The sequence below is a fragment of the Primulina eburnea genome, chromosome 3 (assembly GCF_022965805.1).
Source record: "Primulina eburnea isolate SZY01 chromosome 3, ASM2296580v1, whole genome shotgun sequence".
Taxonomy (NCBI): domain Eukaryota; kingdom Viridiplantae; phylum Streptophyta; class Magnoliopsida; order Lamiales; family Gesneriaceae; genus Primulina; species Primulina eburnea.
The window spans coordinates 18,466,822-18,487,768 of NC_133103.1; the positions used below are offsets into that span (position 1 = coordinate 18,466,822).

The 20,947-nt window shown below is 34.1% G+C and overlaps 2 protein-coding genes across 3 annotated transcripts; one reads left to right on the forward strand and one right to left on the reverse strand.

Annotated features, from left to right (window-relative positions):
* Positions 1 to 5,278: 5,278 nt before the first annotated feature.
* Positions 5,279 to 7,254, forward strand: LOC140827169 (lycopene beta cyclase, chloroplastic/chromoplastic-like). 2 transcript variants are annotated; one of them, XM_073189787.1, is made up of 2 exons: positions 5,279 to 5,435; positions 5,564 to 7,254. In XM_073189787.1, exon 2 carries the CDS (start codon positions 5,669 to 5,671, stop codon positions 7,181 to 7,183), a length of 1,515 nt encoding a protein of 504 aa, XP_073045888.1. In that variant the 5' UTR covers positions 5,279 to 5,435; positions 5,564 to 5,668; the 3' UTR covers positions 7,184 to 7,254. The 2 variants fall into 2 exon arrangements, with proteins under 2 accessions (XP_073045888.1, XP_073045889.1); XM_073189788.1 differs by having other exon boundaries at positions 5,569 to 7,254.
* A 722-nt stretch (positions 7,255 to 7,976) lies between these two features.
* Positions 7,977 to 10,367, reverse strand: LOC140827170 (DNA-directed RNA polymerase V subunit 5A-like). Its single transcript, XM_073189790.1, has 4 exons — positions 10,035 to 10,367; positions 9,299 to 9,475; positions 8,764 to 8,877; positions 7,977 to 8,224 (listed from the first exon to the last, which is right to left on the reverse strand). Exons 1-4 carry the CDS (start codon positions 10,281 to 10,283, stop codon positions 8,099 to 8,101), a joined length of 666 nt encoding a protein of 221 aa, XP_073045891.1. The 5' UTR covers positions 10,284 to 10,367; the 3' UTR covers positions 7,977 to 8,098.
* Positions 10,368 to 20,947: the final 10,580 nt, after the last annotated feature.

Genomic DNA, 20,947 nt, shown 5'->3' on the forward strand with positions numbered 1-20,947 from the left:
ATGTTAAGACCATGGATATGAGGGAATCCAAGGATTTGAACAGGGTGGAATCACATGATCTATTTGCATATCTGAAAGCTTACGAGTTTGAAATGCAGACCAAAGAAGACGAGCCAATTGTTCCACCAGTTACACTGTTTTAAGTGCAATGAAACCGGAACCATCTGTTTCAACTGAAAAGTCAGCAGAACAGTTAAGCAATGATGCAATGTCATTGTTTGTAAGAAACTTTGGGATGTTAATGAGAAAGAACCAAGGCTCCTATCAAAGAAACTATCATAGGGATGAACCCAAGGAAGAACCGAATGCCTGCTTCAACTGTGGAAAAATTGGTCACTTTATTGTTGACTATCCAAAACCCAAAAAGAACAGTAGGAGATCAATTGAGAAGGATAAAAATCCCTTCGAGCACAGAAGAAAGTTTTGGGATGAAAAGAAGTCATCTAAGAAGAAGTATGAAGCTTTGGTAGCAGAAGAAAACAAGTCACAATGGGTTGACTCAGACAGCGAAGCATCATAAACTGAAAGTTCTAGCAGCTCAAGTGATGAATAAGAGGTGAAATGCCTCATGGTTGATGATGTTGAGCTGGAGTTCATCAGTGATCAGGTATTTGACTTTAGCTCAACTGATTTTATAAGAGAAGAGCTCATTTTTACACTGCCTGACATGCTAAATGAGTACCAAAAACTAGCTATCTCCTTTGAGGAAGCTAAAGAAAAGCTAGATGACCCCTCAACTGACATAGCTGATAGTATTAAATCAGTTGAAAGCTTAAATGTTACAGAGGAGATTTCTGAGCTGAAAGCTAAAAGGTATGAAAGCGATTTGCTGATTCAGCAGCTAAGAACTTAAAACTATAAACTGACTGAAGTAATTCATGCTTGGAACAAGTCGTCAGTTACATTGACTGAAATGCAGGGGTTACAGAAAGCAGTTGGTGATAGAACTGGTTTGGTTTTGATAGCCAATATGAATTATCAAGTAGTGGCACAATTCCAAAACTGAATACAAGCAAAGGGAAATACATTCACTTTGGAATTGGGTATAGTCTCCAAAAGTTCAACCGAATCAAACAAAGTTGTCGCCTAAAAAGCCCAGTTATTTCAAAGAAAATTCAGTCAGAGGCTATTATTACAATTATTATAATAACAAGCATGTTCAAAATAGACACCGGATGAACAACAAGGATAAAAGGTCACAAACTCATGTTATATCAACTGCACCGGATTCACAAATCACAAACAAATCAGAAAAGGTTACTTGGAACACAGAAACTGTTAGATCAGTCTTAATGATCCAAATCTGGGTTCCCAAAGGATTAATCAGTTCTGGACCCAAATAGATTTGAGTACCAAATTTATCTGTTATTTGCGATTGCATGTTGCAGGTAAACTGATCAAAGATTCATCTAGTACTTGGATAGTGGATGTTCAAGACATATGATTGGAAACGCTGAAATGATATCTCAACTGATAAAATATTATGCTCCTAAGATCAGTTTTAGTGATGCCTCACAAGGTAAAACCCTGAGTAAGGTTAAGCTTATCCATGATAACATCATCATCAATGATGTGTTATTTGTGGACAACTAAAAAAAATTTAATCAGCATCAGTCCACTATGCATAATGATTATTCAGTTGAATTTAGAAATCATGCATGTTCAGTTATAAATGCAACTGGTGATTTAATCATGATAGGAAACAGATGTGGAAACACATATAAAATGAGTTGGAGCAATCCACCGGATAAGCCAGTTTATTTAGTATCTTCTAATCAATCTTAAATCTGGTTGTGGCGCAAGAGATTAAACCATCTAAACTTCAAAGCCATTGCATAACTGAGCAAACACAAGCTAATAACTGGTTTGCTCAAATGTGATTTTTCAAAAGACAAAATTTGTTCAACTTTTCAGTTTGAGAAAAAAGTTAGATCCTATTTTAAAAACAAATGAAGTAAATCTTTCACCCGATGCTTAGAACTGATGCATATGGACTTATTTGTTCCTAATACTAGTCATGAGCTTAGGGAAAATGAAATACACTCTTGTGATTGTTGATATTTTTCAAGATTTACGTGGGTCATTTTTCTAAAATCAAAGGATCAAGGTCCTCTACAACGGATACCTATCTCCCTGTAGAACTGGAGATCCTGGAGCTTGGACTGGGTTGACAGCGTCTTCTCCAAATAATTGTCTTCACACTTTTTCTCGCGGTTTGCCATTATGGATCTCTAGAATTCTTCTGCAAGATCCGGCACCAAAGAACTGCTAGCCTTGTCCATCTCTTGTTTTGATTTTATTATGTTCGTCCTTGAAAGCTTTAAGTGATTCATCTCTAACTTGTTTGTTTCTATTAATAGACTCTCTTAGACCATGTGAAAGGTCGCAATCATTATGGTGACTGTTAAATTGACAGGAGAATGCGAAGAGACCTCTTACACTAGCCAACTAATCATTCTCCAAGGACTAAGTTCATTTAACTTTGTAGTATGCTTAACTTAGGGGAAATGTTGAATTTAGTAGGTCAACTGATAAGACAGCTATAAGTTGTTCATAAACTGAACAGAATCAGTTTTGAACTGTATCTGAATAAAGTGATCTTATTCCAATAGTTGACTAACTTTAATTCGCTTTAACTTCCTTAATTAAATACATGATCAAGTACAATTTACCTATTTAAATTTTGAATTTCAAACGTATTTTCGTTTTTCTCTAACTACTTAAACCAGTTACTAAATTCAAATATCCACCGGTTGAATATTTTATTATTTGATCAAAAATTCTCATGAACTGCCATGTGTCCATAATTTGAACGATCACAGATACAAATAGAAACTGCCTCTCAGAAAATGTCTCACAATTTCTAAAGCTTCAACTCTCATATTTTCAGAGAAAATCACTCGTATTCTTCTCGCTTTTCAGCAAAAATCAATCAAATGGCATCTCAGACATCTGCTTATCTCTCCAACGCTACTGCAATCGATTTCGAATAGATCTTTGCACATTTGAATAATCAGTTCGCAGCATGTTTGAGAAGATCGAAGTATCTGGACTTCGTACCTTTCTAGGGTTGGAAACCTAGGAAATTTACTCATGCTGAAATCATCTCCATCTATGAATTGAGCTCAGTTACTGATGATGGGAAGATTTATATGACTGTGAGTCGCATCATTCTGGTTGTGGATGAAACATACTTCACAAATCTGTTTCAACTTCCAACTGAAGGCCTCTCGAGTCTCTCAGAAGCCTCTACTGCTGCCATTGAAGAAATACAGACTACTATGTCTGCAACTTGGGAAAAGATTAAAGTATCTGACCCGAAGTAAGAGCTGAAGCCATAATACCAACAACTGGCTGACATCGTTGCTAAGAGCCTTCTAGCAAAGTCAGGATCCTTTTCTACCCTCACTATAGAAAAATTTCAAGCTACGACTGCTATTGTCAAGGGGATAAAGATGAACCGATGATCCATTCTCTTCACAATTCTGAAAAACATGGTGCAAACCAAAAAGCAGTCAAACAGCTTTGCACTTCAACTGAGCAGGTTGGTTGCGGGTTCAGGAATACCTCCAGTATCTCTCTCCCCAGTTGTTAAATTCAAGATCTTCACAGCCTCCAAAGTGCAGCTAAAGAAAATAGGGGCTGACAAGTCAGCAGCGAAGGTTAAGAAAATCGAGAAAATCAAACCAGCTAGTGCCCCAAGTCAAAGAGAAAACTGGTCCTTTCTACCACAGACTCTGAGAAGACCCCTTCTCCTGTTTTGTTGAAGCAATTGCGGTCGCAGAAGACCAAGCCAATCGCTACTCCTGGAGTTCAGACTGTTGCCCTCTAAAGCTAAGCAACCTCTCCAAGTTGTTCCAATTCAGTCGATTCAGCCAGCTGCTCCACCGAAATAAACGACTGCAGCTGCCCACCCCTCCACTATCATAACTGATTTTGGAGAAAAGCTGAAACTGACAGCAGTCCCCGCTCTTTTATAACTGTTGTTAATCCCACAATACTACCTCCAGCATGCTTAAAAGGCATAATGATCAAAGAAGCTGTGGGCACAACTGAGGTTCAGCACTGGACTTGCCTCATTCCCTAACTGATCCAAATGGCAAGGAAAATATGATTGAGGAATCGAGACCCAGCAATGTCATTCAAACGCAAATTGATCTTATTATGCATTCTATCAATGAGCATGCTGAACTGAAGCTGGAACGCTAAGATGAATGGGTGAACTTCCAAACAGTCACCCTTGCCAAGAAGCTGAGGAAGAAGAAGGTTGTGAAGAAGTTCATCTCCTTGGAATCGGCTGTCATGAAGGCTGTCAAAGCTACTACAGTCGCCCAAACCATGGAAAGAAGATCGTATCACTTTGATCTTATGAGAATCAAAAGGTTGGCTGCAGTGACAGCTAAACTAAAGTCTAATTATGATACAACTGGTCCGAATGCTTATGAAGACAGAGCTGTCTTTCAACAACTGGACTCTGGCCTCATCTCCCTTCAGATGAAAGCAAAGAATTGGGAGATGGACCAGCAATTACATATTCCAGTACATGCCAATGGCTCAAAATCAGCCGAGGAAGAAATTCCAACTGAGTCAGCTGCTGAGGACTTTCAAACTGAAACAACAAAGGAGCAACTGATGGCTCCAGCTGAAACAGAGTCGGTTGTGGTTCAAACAATTGAACCAGTTTCAGAAATCCCTTATTTTCTCTCAACCAATGAAAACTATCCTCATCTACAACATTGATTATCCTACTAATTTCTGAACCAGCCATGCATCCATCTACATATTCTGAAGAAGATCTGTCACTAGCAAATGTAGATGATCTGCTGTAATCAATTGCCCAGGATATTCAAATGGAGTTCAAAGATGACTCTGCTGCTGATGACGTTGTTGAACCTATTGAAGATCAAATGTGACAAAATCTTGTTATACTTTAAATTTTAAAATGTGCTAAGCTTTGCTAAAATAAGCCTCATTTGCATAAATCATTAAAAATTAAATGTATTAGGTACAATAGATGAATAAAATACAATTATTCATTGATAAAATATTCGATCGATGTTTCAAACAAGATAAATGATTAAAATAATATATTGATAATTTTTTAATTAAAAAAATAAATGAAAATATTTTATTAATGGTTAATTATGTTTTGTTAATATATAGTCTTTAATGAATTTAATTTTTAACCATTTGTAACGAGATTTGTTTTCACCGTTTAGATATCAAATATAGGAGCAGCTGATTTCTTCGCATATCAAATCTGATAAAAAAAAATAAAATAAAATAAAAAGAAGACGTGGAAGGACGTGTGGTTATCTCACAAACCGCATTCATTGTGGTTGAGCAGAATCCACCACAATCTCCATACTTCTAACCACGCTGGTTTCTGTGAAGTATGCTACCATGTTCTTCCCTTCGATCTTTTGGATATTCGAGTAAGTGAATTGTGATATTTTACTCTAGTTTTCCAATTTATTGAAAGTAGCGTGTGGTTTCATAAAAAAATGAACGAGTTCTTGTTCGTGTTCCCATTTTTTGATTCATGTATTGGTGCCGATACAAGATTAGGTTGATAATTGAGGAAATAATTGAGACCCGTGTTTGTGTTGTTCTAGAGCTGCGGAATCCCTCGTGGTTGTCGTGAAAAATATCAGTCTTGTTGTCGAATATGGATACTTTACTTAAGACTCACAACAAGCTTGATTTTCTTCAACCAATTCATGGGTTCATGGAGAAATTTAGCGCCTATACATCTTTGAAACCTCAGAAACTCGAACCTAAGTTTGTTTCCAAGAAATCCAGTGTATACTTAGGCAAAAGTTTTGGTGTGAAAGCCAGTTCTAGTGCCCTTTTGGAGCTTGTGCCTGAGACCAAGAAGGAAAAACTTGATTTTGAACTTCCCATGTATGACCCTTCGAGAGGGCTGGTGGTGGATCTGGCAGTTGTAGGTGGAGGTCCAGCAGGACTCGCGGTAGCGCAACAAGTTTCAGAGGCTGGCCTGTCGGTTTGCTCAATCGATCCTTCTCCCAAAATGATTTGGCCTAATAATTATGGTGTTTGGGTGGATGAATTTGAGGCCATGGATTTGTTGGATTGCCTCGACACAACTTGGTCTGGTGCTGTTGTGTACATTAATGACAAGACGCGTAAAGAACTTGATCGGCCATATGGAAGGGTTAATAGGAAACAGCTGAAATCGAAAATGATGCAGAAATGCATTTTAAATGGTGTTAAATTTCATCAAGCTAAGGTTGTGAAAGTAATTCACGAGGAATCCAAATCATTGTTGATTTGCAATGATGGTGTTACTATTCAGGCTGTTGTGGTTCTAGATGCCACTGGTTTTTCCCGATCCCTCGTTCAGTATGACAAACCGTACAACCCTGGCTATCAAGTAGCTTATGGAATTTTGGCAGAAGTGGAAGAACATCCATTTGATATGAATAAGATGGTTTTCATGGATTGGCGAGATTCGCATCTCAACAATAACAAAGAGTTGAAGGAAAGGAATAGAAAGATTCCTACCTTTCTCTATGCTATGCCCTTTTCTTCTCAAAGAATATTCTTGGAAGAAACGTCCCTTGTTGCTCGTCCTGGAGTACCAATGAAGGATATTCAAGAACGTATGGTGGCTCGATTAAACCATTTAGGCATAAAAGTGACTAGCATCGAAGAGGATGAACATTGTGTAATTCCAATGGGGGGCCCCCTCCCGGTTTTACCTCAGAGAGTCGTGGGCATTGGTGGTACGGCCGGGATGGTGCACCCTTCAACTGGCTACATGGTAGCAAGAACTCTAGCGGCTGCTCCAGTTGTTGCCAATGCTATCGTTCGATATCTCAGTTCAGATCAAAACCCTCTTGGTAATGAATTGTCTGCGGAGGTTTGGAAAGATTTGTGGCCGATAGATAGGAGACGCCAAAGGGAATTCTTTTGTTTTGGTATGGATATTCTGCTGAAGCTTGATTTGCATGCCACCAGAAGGTTCTTCAGCGCGTTTTTTGACTTGGAACCACGTTACTGGCACGGATTCTTGTCGTCCCGGTTGTTTCTTCCAGAGCTCGTGCTCTTTGGTATATCCCTTTTTGCACATGCCTCAAATTCGTCTAGGTTAGAGATAATGGCCAAGGGCACTGTTCCTCTGGTAAATATGATCAACAATTTGATACAAGATAAAGATTGAAAACCTGCTATATGAATCTTCATGTTTGTTGTTGACCTTGTTAGTAAATGCATCGACTGCTATTATCGATATTTTTTTTCTATTTGTGCGTGCTTTAACTACACTTTCAAGAGAGGGCTAATTGCTAAATCTGTATTATAGAATTCAGTTTTGTCAGATTTTGTGGGTTAAATTGCCTTCTGCATCTGTGAGTTATAAATATATAGCATTGTCAGGGACGAGCAATGACTCTGTATAAAGAAAAAAAAAAAAAATCAATCTTTATAATTTTTTTCCTACCTTTTATTACGTAAAACTATCATATACATCAGTAAATGAAACATCGCGGTTAAGATATTATGCAAGAATGTGGATCTACGGTGACAATTCTCATTCAAAAAGCAATCAAGACAATCAGCTACGAAAAAATGATAAACTCGGCACAAATTTAGCCGAAGACGATAAGTTTTGCTGTCTGATAGCGACCACTGTTTCTGGAATTTTTCAATATGATAATCTTGAGTCATAATTCACGTTGGTGTATTAAAGAATAGATTGAAACATTTGGTTGAAAAACAATAGTTGATCCGATATCTTGTGTACTTCACCCACCGTTACATGCATCTTTTGCTAAGGGGGAGATGTAAGATCCTGGGGTTTTCAAACATGAAATACAAAATTTGTTTGGGAAGTGGACAAATTTTACATTCTTTAGAAAATTAATGTGTAGCACCCCAACTTGCCCAACCGATCTGCCTCTTAAAAAAGCATATCAAGTACAAACTTGCCTTAGGTAACACCATCTTTTTCAATAACTATCAAGAAAATTTTAAATTTGGAAACTGAAGGACACATCAAGATGAACTTTCCCAAATTCTGCAACAGTCTAGAACACAATATGGAAAATCCATATCTGATCAAAATCGGCATAATGGGTCACCAAACACAGCGATATGTTACATGTAACTGTGTAAGTTCACCGTTGTATGTAACCTTCACGACCTGCCCTTTCTCCAGCCCATAATAACGAGCTATTGCATCATTATGTGACATCCGTGGAAGCTGAAAAAAAAGGAACAAATGTTAACGGTGGACCAATACATAATTAGAAAAGGAAGACCAGCAGGTTGTGAAAATTTATTGCTTCTCGCCATATTGGTCCAAAACTAGTAGAATTATTCTGTGGCGAACTATCCGCCATATGTTGGACAAATTTCACAATCTACTTGATATCCATGCATCAATAAGCATATATCGATTTAAAAAACAAGAGAGGGCTATTGACGTCATCTACCACAAGGAGATTCGAGTATTTGAACATTTCACAGTTACAAATGCTCTTAGAGTTGAGGAACCAAGATTACAAGAGATTTATCATTTTCACTCGGTAAAAATAAAATCCATATAAAAAATTTCTGCATATCCCTGTTTTGTTATGATAAATGAGGTGGCATAACATCCTCATAGAATGTGTGTACTCCACATAAATAATGGAGGGCAATAATCCTGCAACTGCGAGAATATTAACAAATAAACGATCCACTCCACATACATTACAAATCAGTTTCAACCTAACATTATCCGGTACTCTAGATACTAACCTGTTTTTCTTCTATGCTGTACTTCTTTAGCAGACTTTCTTTCTCTTCATCAGTCAGCACTAGATGTTTTGGCTTTAGTTCATGTTTAGTTATGTTGACGAGCAAATCCAAGATCTAAAAAACATAGCAAAAATCAAAGGAAAGCAAGTTGAATATGTAAATGTAAAAGATGATGTGCTGATATTAATGTGCAATCAATAGGATTGCCGCCACAAAAAATATTGACAAAAATGGTCCAAAGCCAAAGATGTGGTAAGCAAGAGAAAATGGAACAGGATACACAAAGAACTTTATCAGATCATTACAGATGATGAGTTCACAACATTTACAAGTTAAGTGCATTGAAGCTCAGGTAACTAAATATAAATAAGACAATACATTGAGCATTCAGCTTCCTACTTTGCAAAAGAAATCAATTTTATTGTGTGCTGGCAATAGATTAAGCATTTGCAACAGAAAAATTAACTCGTACCCAAACCATATAAATCAAATCAAAATCAGGGGAAGCAGAAAAAATGCCAACAGCAAAGTTTACCTGGAAAATTTCAACTTTGCACGAAATAAGCTCTACAGCTTTTAAGGCCTGGCTTGTTATTTTACTCTGAACTACCAATATCAGTCGATTCAATCTGTCTCTGTTGACAATCTCAGTTACAATGGCACGGATGACATTTACTTTAACTATGTTTGGAGAACAGAATAGAACCAGAGTCTGCGATGGAAAACACAGAACACCTCAGTAGATTCAATACTATCGTCCTAATAATTCATGCATTCCCAATAGCAGTTTTGGAGAAAATTAACTCACTAAGCAAAAGTAGAACTTAGAATCAGTCAATGGTCCAACAGAAGAAACTAGACGAGCAGAAAAAAACGATCTGCATAAGAAAGACCACCAAGTTCTCATAGTAATAACCTGGGATTCACAGGTTTGTACACCGTCGAGAACCCATTGTAACTAGTTACCACCTTAGTTCTCAGTGATTTATTGGGTGCACTGTAGCTTAACAACCAAAATCCCTCCTAAACAAGCATCACGATGCACGTACAAAGGACGACGGTTAAATATACAGATCATTATCTAAATAAAACCAAGAAGAAACTAGATATGTATTGGAGAAGCTTAATTGAAGCTACTAGTAGTTCAATTATGATTCAATTTTCTTCCTCAAACATGTGGGAACACAAAGCTCCAGAATCTCAATAGAAGGAAAAAAAACCAAAAAGACTAAAAAAGGAGCAAGCAAACAAAAACTGGAAAAAGCAGCGACCTTTAGAGAAGGGTCATCCCGGTGGAGAGCAGAAATCTTCAATGTATCAACATCAGGCGTATCCCCATGCCTATCTCGAAATTCTTGTAGAGAGAGCTCAATGTCAGAACTGGGCACTGCATAGCCACGGTCTCTAAGCATTTCCAGCAGCGTTCTGCGCGCCAAATAGTACCTGTGGCTCTCGCTGCTGCCATTATCGACGAAGCTACTCAGGCAATTCCCCAATTTTTCTTCCCCGTCGATATTCATTGCTGCTGAAACTGAACTAGGGCACAGTGAGAGAGGATGCTTGAAGTCGTATAACACAATTTTGTTTAAATTGGGGGATATGCAGCTGCTGCTTAGGGTTTTTAATCAAACAATGATTCAAATTCATTTTGTAACTAAAAATTCAATTTTATTCTTAAATGAAATTAGTTTCAAAAATAAATTTATATTTATATATAACTATATTATAATAAATAAATATTATACTCTTAGTATAAAAATGGTAAAATTATCAAATAACATTGTTCGGTTACGAAAACGCTAACGACCTTTATTTTGATTATAACAAAACTTGTTATTGTGTTACAAACGTATTTCATTAAAAAAAATTATTAATTATAGATTATTAATAAATTTTATGGAGTTTAAAAGTTTATATGTATTCAATATAAACTTTTTATATAATCTATAAAATTTCAGTAGTATTAAAAGTAAAATTTTTGTAGAGTTTTTAAAGTCAATTGACTTTCAATCTTGATTTTTAAAAACTCTATAAAAAACTGTCGTAAAAAATAAAAAAAACTCTATAAAAAACTAGAAGTATTCAAAATGTAAATTTGACTTTAATGATTCAATATCTATTAAGTACAAGATTAAAACTTAATGTATAACTATAAAATATCAGAAATTGTCATCCCTTCTGCCTAAAAATTTGGATGAAAAATGTCTAAATTCACATATATTCACATTCATTTATTTTAAAATAATCTCTATACAAACATTAGTTAATTCATTCTCCTCTTTTCCATATGTTTTTCCTATTTTTTAGAAACGTATTTTTTTCTATTACTAATTTTTATTTACGATTGTTTAAAATTAATTAACATCATTCATTTTTTTCAACATCTGATCACAAAAACTCGAGAGATTTAAAATCATATATATTATTTTTTAATAAATATTATTGCACTACAAAACAAAATTACTAGTTCAAATAAATAAAAAAACATTGTGTTAAATTACAAAATTTATTGAGTTCTATAAAAGAGTTTAGAAATGTATATAAAAGTTATGTACAATAAATCTACAAGAATTAGTGAAAATCTTTAGTCTAAAAAAGTCGGTATAAATCTATCCACTCCACAAAATTTTGTCATTTTAAAAATTTGATGAATGAACTCCATAGTTGTGTAGTTGGTAGGTCACATATTGGAAGTTTTGAGAAGCTGAAACTCGAATTCAGCTCAACTGTATCTCGAACAGTTGATTGTTTCGCATATCTCTTTCATCGGTGATCCAAATGACGTGATTCCAAAACAGGTGAACAACCAAATCAAAATTCAATAAATCATATTTCATTCCACCAGTGTGGATTCGGATATTATCTAGGCAAACTAGTGGTTACAAGATCCAGCTGGATGGAATTAAAATTGCAACAAGGTTGAAAAATCAAGTTCTAGTATTTTGATCTTATATCTCATCTCGATTATCTAAATGAAACGATTCAGTATGCATTACGAATCTAAGACAATGATCTACAAATCATTTTCCTAAGTTGAAGCTCAGATCACATCTTAAGATGACGAAAACCCGTGATGAAGTTGTTGGCTATGCATGGAACGAAGAACAAGTTCTAACTTGCATACAGTCTAGTCTTTTGAGCATATATCTATTATACAAATTCGATATTGAAAGATTCTTAATTATGTGGAAAGCTAAGAAAAAAGTTACAATTTTCATGTTCAACACTCTGCTAGAAATCAACAAATCAAGATATATAATCAAGAAACATGACTAACAAGCTTGAATCAACTTGGACCAGCTTGAGCCCAACCAGCTAGGTAACTAGCCGACACCAGCCATCCGATGACCAGTCTGAGAATAGCTTGGTTAAACCAGCCCAGTCAATAGTAAATCGGCTTGATCGCATAAAATTGTCAGCAACATGAATAAGACTATCACAATGTCAGAAAATGTCGAGAACATTCTCAAACTGTCATATTCTTGTTTCTAACTTTTTGTATGATTTTTGAAAGCCATAATTACAACAATTTGAAGATCAAACAACAATTTTGATTGGTATTTAGGTATGTACATTTTATAAAAAGAAATTGAGATAGGATGAGATCAAACTCGAGAAAATAAGGTGTGAGGAACAAGAAGATAAATGATCTTTCAAAGAAGACTCGCCCACACCCAATCAAGTTTGTAGAACACTCTTCCATATTCAAGTTTTTATACATCATTTGAAGAAAGCTAACTCACACAATAGAGATATGTGTTTCATTGAATAGTTGAGTGAGAGTCTTTGCACAAACACATTAAAAATACTTTTTTGGTTGTTTACTTGTTGTCAAGAACATTGAGAGTGTGATATTAGTTCCAATCGAGAGTCTGACATCGGTTGGATCAGGTTTGTAAAAATGACTTATATAGATCAAAGTCTTCTAGTGAAATCCTTTAGGCTATGGAAGAAGGGAAGACATATAAGGATTTAGCCTTCGACCTTCCAAAAACAAATTTGCGTCTCTTTACTTTATCGCATTTACTTATTATTATTGTTTTGATAAGAATTGTTAAAACATTCTACATGATCTATCAAAACACCAAAATGTTTCATACAAAATATTTGATAAAATGCTTCAACCAAATTATTTTTATTATTTCAACTTGCATTCTTTTCAAACGATTTTAAAAATATATAATAAGATTTTAGAGAGTTATGTTGAGTGTCTTACACTTGGTTTATAATCAAACTCAATATAATCTCTCGGTGCTCAGTTTATTGGTGAACATTTCAAAAACAAGCTTTTGTAAATCTTTTTAATCACAAAATTGTTTAAAGAATTTATTCACCTTCTTCTAAACTCTATCTTCGATCCTAACAAACACAAATATATATAAACCGATTATTATATAATCAAATATAATATATTATTTATAATAAATGATATGTTAATGTATATCTATATTATAGTAATGTATATCTATATTATATTATATATTGAATTATCAATAAATATTTTTTTATTATATTTAATTTAAACCACTTTAGAGGTACAAAAGAGTCAAGCTACTCATGAATAATTACTCTCCCTAAACTCCCCTTAAATCACTTTAGAGGTACAAACGAGTCAAGCTACTCGTGAATAGCCAGTGAGCGGTTCAGTTAAAACTCGACTCAAACTCGGTTTGACGGAGCATGAGTCGAATTCAAGTAGCTCGAATTTTTATCGAGTCGAACTCGATTATACATTTTCATTATTAATTTAAAATTAAAATAGAGTTTAAATCGAGCTCGAGCTTGAAAATTGATACTCATTCAAGTTGAGCTCGAGTTTTTAGAGTCAAACTCGAGTATTATATTGGACCCCTTACCACTTTATGTAGAAAACTTCTCTACTAAATTGAACAAATGTTCCTGTTTTTTTTAAATATAATTTGATCAACTTAGAAAAATAATAACATTATAAAAATTTTGTGTTCATGTTGGCATTTGATTTATATGATTAACACAAGCGTCTTCCACTAATAACAATGGGATGTAGTTAAACTTGCTCAAACTCCAATAATACACATTTAAAATGAATAGATCAAACTAGAGTCTACACAAGAAATAGCCTAGAGAACAAGAACACCAAGTATTTCATGTCAATTGTCATTCATGAGATATAGAACTCAAAGGCAAGAATGGAGCATCGAATCAAACCATTTTCGTCGCATTCCAGACACCTCCTCAATTCCCCTTCTTCTTTGTCGTAAACCTTCCGGCTACCGTAACAATTCGAGCATGTAACGAACCTCATATCCCCACAAATCTTGTACACGAATCCCGAATCCATTGCCAAAAAGCCTTCTAAAATCTTTGCCAACTCCCCTGACTCGTTAAGTTTAATCTCTTCCATACTACCAATGTAATTCCCGTTGACAAAAAAGTGTGGCAAGCTCACTACTCCCTTCCCTCCTAATGCATCGGAAACTGATTCTGGTATATGACTGATCTATCGAAATGTCTCTCTCGTCCACACACACACTAGGTAACCCCTCAAGATCACCGGGCAAAACACTGGAAAATGTTTAATCTATTATCTATTACTGAAAAATATGCAAGATCTATATTGACATAAGAACATATAAAAAGACTTAGCTAATTAAAAGAGATTTGCAAAAGTCTTCCAAAAATGACTATTTCTCAAGATGAATATGATCTGATATTATATATAGATGCTAGTGATCATTGGTGGGCATGGATTCTTACAAAGCTCGCATTAGATGGAGAACAACCATGTTGATATTATAGTGGACTATTTTATGATGCAGATGTCATACGATGACATATCAATGCAAATGAATTTTATGCAGTAAAAAAGACTTTTGAAAATAGTCATTATTTTTACTTGCTAAGATATTCACCTTAAAAGTTGATAATATACAGGTAAAAAAAATACTTGAAAAATAAAATAAATCTAAACCCGAGAAGTTTAGATTATTAAGATGACAAGATTTGTTTCAAAATTATATTTTTTATATTATATTATTAAATCTCATGATAATATTTTTGGAGATTTCTTCACAAGAGCTGAGCAACGCTAATGTCGATGATATCATGAAAATGCAGAGGCATTTGAGGTAACACCATAAAATGCTTCAAACGGAGTTCCATAAGTTTGCCCTAAATGCATAAGTTGCGGGTAGGCAACAACAATTTTATAAGAGAACTCTCTGGTTGAATAACATGTTGTTTACAAACTTATACTCAACTATGGTTTGAATTACAAAAGTTGATAATACAGGCTATTGAGAAGCCAATGATTTCCCAAATGGAGATTTTCAAGTACATGGCTCTATACATGGAGCAGAGGATTCAAGTAACTTTAGCACAAGTGCTAAGTCAGGATAATCTATAAATGAGTCGGTAAAAAAAATAGAAGCTCTGGATCCTTATCTCGAGCCTTCAAATCAACATTTCACCTCGGAGATTAAAGAGGAAAAGATCAACCTTAGACCTGAAACTGAAAAGGAAAAATCTAAGGTTGGTACTAACGAACTTATAATTTCTCCATTTCAGGTACATCAACTGAAGTTAGATAGATTGAAAACAAGAATAAGCATAAACTCAACCACAATCCTAGTTGTTGTAGCAGGAAAGTATCCTAGGATGAAACCAAATTTCTATCATAAGGACGTAAAAACATGGTATGAAATTGGAGCTTTGCCTCAGTTTATACTACATCATTCAGCTTGCCAGAAATTTCAGCACTACCAAAATAGATCCAGGAAACTGATCATGAAACTTGGACAAATAATGATTATTTGTCAAGAAGAAATATTCTTGGAGCTTTAAATTTTTAGCACAATACCAAAACTAGCATAGAAAGATTCACATGAATCATATCACTTTATCAATTTGAGAACACCAGACATGAACATTCAGAAGTTCATCAAGGATTCTTCACGTAATGAAACACCTCTTGTTTCATCACTCATTGAAGACGACATCTCCAATAAACGAGCATGAGGGTTATGTGTATGTCTCATAGAGATGGTTAAAGGCAAGTTTGCATTTAAGTTTTATCAAAATTTTATAAAGAGATATTTTCTGTTAAATACCATGACATGAAATATTACAAACTTTTCCAAAGAAATATTTGAAAAGAAAATAACTCTTATGTGGAAAGAGCCAGAATTCTAAGAAGGTTTTTGGCCCGGATCTGACGAAAACATAATGCAGAGACAAGTCCAAGTGGTGAAGAGTCACACAAGTCACGTTTTCCCTGGGAACCTTACAAAAGAAAAAGATTCTCCGACAAAAGTAAAGAAGACATGTGATCCAACCACTTCATTGATGGTGGATTGATCCACTCAACCACCACAACATGACAAAGCACTAACTAGCATTACATCAATTAAAAGATGTCGTGGGCCACAACTGGCAGTGCAAACAACTTTGAAGTTCGGATTTCAAATCCATCAAGACTTCTATGTATATAAAGTTAGAAAGAAGATGAAGACATCATTCAACTTCTTCATTTTCCTTTCAAAATAAAACTTGTATTATTTTTAGTTTATACTTGTAATTCCAACTATGATAAGTATCTAAACAAATTTCTTCTCCTCTAGAAGAAGTTATTATGTAATAATATATTGTATGTTTGAATAAAAGAAACAAGACTTACTGCACATCTCATGTTTATTTTCAAAATTAAACTTCTTTACTATACACCCTGATGTATGAAATGAAACAAAATTGTGCTAAGTATCTTTGAAGGAATCTACATCAGAAATTGTCTGTTGTGACTGCGTGATTAGGCTGTGAGGAACAGTCTGTAAAACACAGTGGATATAACCTGACGACACACCGATCAAAAAAGGTAAATATTAGTTTATTATATGAAAGCATGATGAACTATATAATTCATACGAATTATGGTACAAGGTTGGAAACTTTGTGCAGCTGAATGTCTTTAGACTATATGTCTTTAAGAACATACTCGATAAGTATAACAATGTCACATGCCAAATTCAAGAACCAAAAGGATAAATTTGAAAAGATTCAAGTAAATAGGAGCACAAAAAAATTTAGCAGCTAAGGAGTTAGTATAAATTGAAATTTGAGGATAAAGAAATATTGTCAACTTACCCTTTAAAAATTGAATGAATCGAGGTATCATAATATAATGGTGTAGGCATATCAGCCAATTATTACCGAGATGTCATGAAATGTCCACTACTCGTTTTTCTTTAAAATATACTAGAAATTTTTTTTCTTCCTTATCCATCTATTCGGCTAAACCCATACACATATATATAAATATATTTTAAAATACTTTTGTACCATTTAAAAATAAACCAACCAACTATTATTTGAAAATCCAAAAGAACGTAATTCAAAACATAAATCATAAAACGTCAACCAACCTAAACTAACATTATTTCAAAAATAAACTTAACTCTAACATCATCTCAAAAACCTCTCAAAGCATCATAAGCAATAAAATCTTAAAAGTAACTTAAATCATTAGCATAAGTCATAAACATAAGTGTGAGAAACTAACGACGATCCTCGGGTTATGGCACCTTCAATCCAGCTAGTTCAACCATCAAGGCCTCCATCATATTCATGATCACATCCATCGATCACACCTAATGAGTCTAATGTTTCAGCAACCCTCAACCATGATAACAAGTAATACATATATATCAACATGCAACAATGAAAATACTTTTACTTAAAATAGGTTTTCATGAACACGAATAGCTTAAACATTTTTCCTTCTATCATATACATTTCCATTTTTCATCATATACGTATACATTTTCCTTTTATTTAATTTGGATCGTTAATTGTGACTTTTGTATCAGCTGAAGATCGATGGACTCATCTATGTGTAACCACAGTACTGGGCGGCGGGGACATCAGCGACACTCTCATCATAGCTTTGGTCTTATATATCATCGTATCATCGTATTAGTCACAATCAGTTCACCTCCTTCAACTTTTCATATTTCCATCACTTATAAAAACTCAAGCATATATAAATCATTTTTCTTTTAAACCAAGCATGCAACATGTCTTTTAGCATTAACTTTTCATCATATAATTTTATAAACATTTAAAATAAATATTTTAACATTATTTACAGCATTCAGGGCACTGCCATGCCGTCTAACAATTTTAGGGTGTAAAATGACTGTTTTACCCTTAGACGCATAATTTTCCATAATCAACCCTAGACCTCAAAACGACATCCCAAATCAATCCAAACCTAACCTATTACCTTAAAACACTCCCTTAAATATCCCTTAGGCTTAAAATTTAGTTTTTTGATAATTTTCTCGATTTGTTTTTAAACTTAGACGTACACACCAGTTTTTGGCTCGTATTGATTCGAAACTTAACCAAACTTGACCAAACTTGAATCAAAGCTTAATAAAATCTAAATAAACCATATACAATCCAATTCAAGCCAATCAAGACCCATGACCATGCCTAGGACTCGTACTGAACTTTAGCCCTTATTTTCGAAAACCCTAGGCTTTTACCCTTGACACCTTCATCCCTAGCCCCTCTCCTCCACGACCATACCCTAGAACACCATCCTAGGACCCTAGGGAGCCATATGGACCCTACTGGACCGAGCCTAACCCGCCCTAACACGCCCGGCCCTTCTCCCGCAACAAGAAAGCCAAACACGACTTCCCTTTTGCGTTGCTTTCCTGGTTTCTCCCAGCCTCCCCTTGAGCTGTCTAGGACTATGACTAGACGCTATTAGGCCCCTTACACATGTTCCTACAACATCTAAGAACCGTGTCCTCCTTGAAAGCCAAGTTCGAAAACCCTAGGACTTTAGAATCTAATAATTTCGTTCATCCTCTTGTCCTAACTTTTCCAGCCCATAAACATGCATCTCATGACCCTTAAACACGTGGAAAAACGTCTCATCTAGTAACCCTACCATGACAGCCCCTTTGTGCATCATTAACATAAGTTTTAGATCATAAAAACATAAGTTTTGTCCATGATATGTCATAAAAACGAAATATAAAAAGTGTATCATGTTTTTCATGCAATCATATATCAAACGTATAATATGGTGTTATAGATGAGAAAAAGAAAGATTAATGCATGCATTTTCGTATTTCACGCACGAAAACAATTTGGCGATGCGAGGAACGTTGGCGGAGAGGCGACCCTTGCTGGATTTTTCTTCAACAATCACATGAATTTCCTTCAAAAATCGTGGGACTCTGCGTGTGGTGCTGCTAGGAAGATTCTTAGTATTATTTGGAGGGGGAGGGCATGTGTTATTATGGGGTTTGGGGAGAGTTTGTAAGCTTTTATTTTAGTTAAAACTCATGGTGCAATTTTGGGAACATTAACCAAGTATAATAGACCCATTAAGCACATTAGTTATTATTTAAAATATTTTTCTTAGGAAAGTTTGTGAAATTATTAGTCGAGTTCTCGAAAGTTCATATTTTCATCGAAAATCGAATACTGGTTTAAAATACATCTCGGCGTATAAAATCATCTCAAAACACCTCATTTTCAAAAATACCACATAACATATACCATATATTAAACAATTTAAAATAATTATTTAATAAAAATATTTTCCCTCGTACGGTCTCCGCTCTCCGTTCCTCGATCTCATTTTGAATAACCTTTAAAACACAGTTTTACGCATTCTAATAGAAAACCCTAATTTAAAGATGTAATCATGTATATCATATTTAATTCATACAATTAAAACCATTTACTTAGTCATTTTTCATTTTTCCCTAGATTCGTATGCAGTTAGATTACGTTATCGCATTTTGGACCTTATATGTCACATTTCATTTAAAATGAATGATGTTTAGTGAAGAGTTTTGACAACATTTTCTTGTTTATTTCCATTTTTTTAATTTATATTTTAATTTACAAAAAAAAATTGCGAGACCTTTTCCCGGATTAATTTTGTGTTATGTCAAAAATATGATCGAGTCGATTCGTTTCACTAGAGACCTACTCATTCATTTAATATTTTTCTCTATTTTAATTTGTTATTTAAAATATTAATATGTTAAATTATATTTTTATTGTTTCTATTATTCTATAGACCTAATATGTGTTGATATGCAAAAAAAAAGTGCGTTCTATTATTAAAAGTAAAAAAAAAAAGAACATTTTTAAATTCATAGACTCTTATAGACTTTTTTTCAATATTTTTGTAGACTTTTGTAAACTTTTCCATAGAATTATATGAATTTTGTAATTTATAATTGTGATTTATTTTTTTATTAATTTCTTTTAAATAATTATTGGACATGTATAACCTCTTATTTATGAAAATATAAATGAATTTTACTTACTTAAAGGTTAAATAAATTTAATTTGTGAAAAACGACAAATGAACTATTCAATTTATTGAAATCAAAATTTCAATTCTTTATGCTCCTAACTCTTCTACTCCTAACAGCTGAAAAATGGCGTTATCTTCCCACACTCTTTAAAGCAAACAAAGAAACATTGTATAATATATGGTGAATAATAATAAAAAATTTAGATGAAAGGCCTATTAAAAAAACACGAATTTTAAAAGTATAAATAATCGATTAAATAAGTCAAAAATTAAACCTCAATATAAGAACAATCAATTTTACTGTGTACCTATGAATGATTCTAATCAAACTATTATTTTCAAAAGAATTTTTTACAAATAAAAGTAATATTTTTATTTTTATTCCATATAAAAAATGTGGTGAATAAGGACCACAAAACTATTACTACAATCTTTTTTACACACATATATATACATATACATCGGATCATTCATCGTTTTTATGAGATGAAAGAAAATTTATGAAATACAATAATCATAATGATTCAAGAAAAAAAAAACAATTCATCTATTTACACATAAATATTGGCAAGAATGACCAATCATACATTTGAATAGAAGAAATTATTTTGAGGGAGTGAAGAACCCTAGAGACGGCTTGGGATAGAAGAGAGAGAGCGTATTATTCAAAAAAGAAAGTCCATCAAAATCTTTGGTATAGGTTAAAGAATATTTTAGATTTATGTAATTGTACATAAGGCTTCAAGGTTTGTACATAAATAATAAAATAAGAATCCTTGAAAATCTATGGATTTTTTGGATACCTCTTGACTTATGGAGAGTTTTAAAAAGTCAAGTTTGAATACCACATGTCTTTTTAAG

What these genes read in the sequence shown, in the direction of transcription:
- LOC140827170 (XM_073189790.1), bottom strand. Translation starts at nt 10,283, where the DNA reads ATGAATATCGACGGGGAAGAAAAATTGGGGAATTGCCTGAGTAGCTTC. An exon ending in GCAAAGTTGAAATTTTCCAG is followed by an intron (nt 8,878 to 9,298) that starts GTAAACTTTGCT and finishes TATGTTTTTTAG; the next exon opens with ATCTTGGATTTGCTCGTCAA. An exon ending in ACAGCATAGAAGAAAAACAG is followed by an intron (nt 8,225 to 8,763) that starts GTTAGTATCTAG and finishes CTTTTTTTTCAG; the next exon opens with CTTCCACGGATGTCACATAA.
- LOC140827169 (XM_073189787.1), top strand. Translation starts at nt 5,669, where the DNA reads ATGGATACTTTACTTAAGACTCACAACAAGCTTGATTTTCTTCAACCA.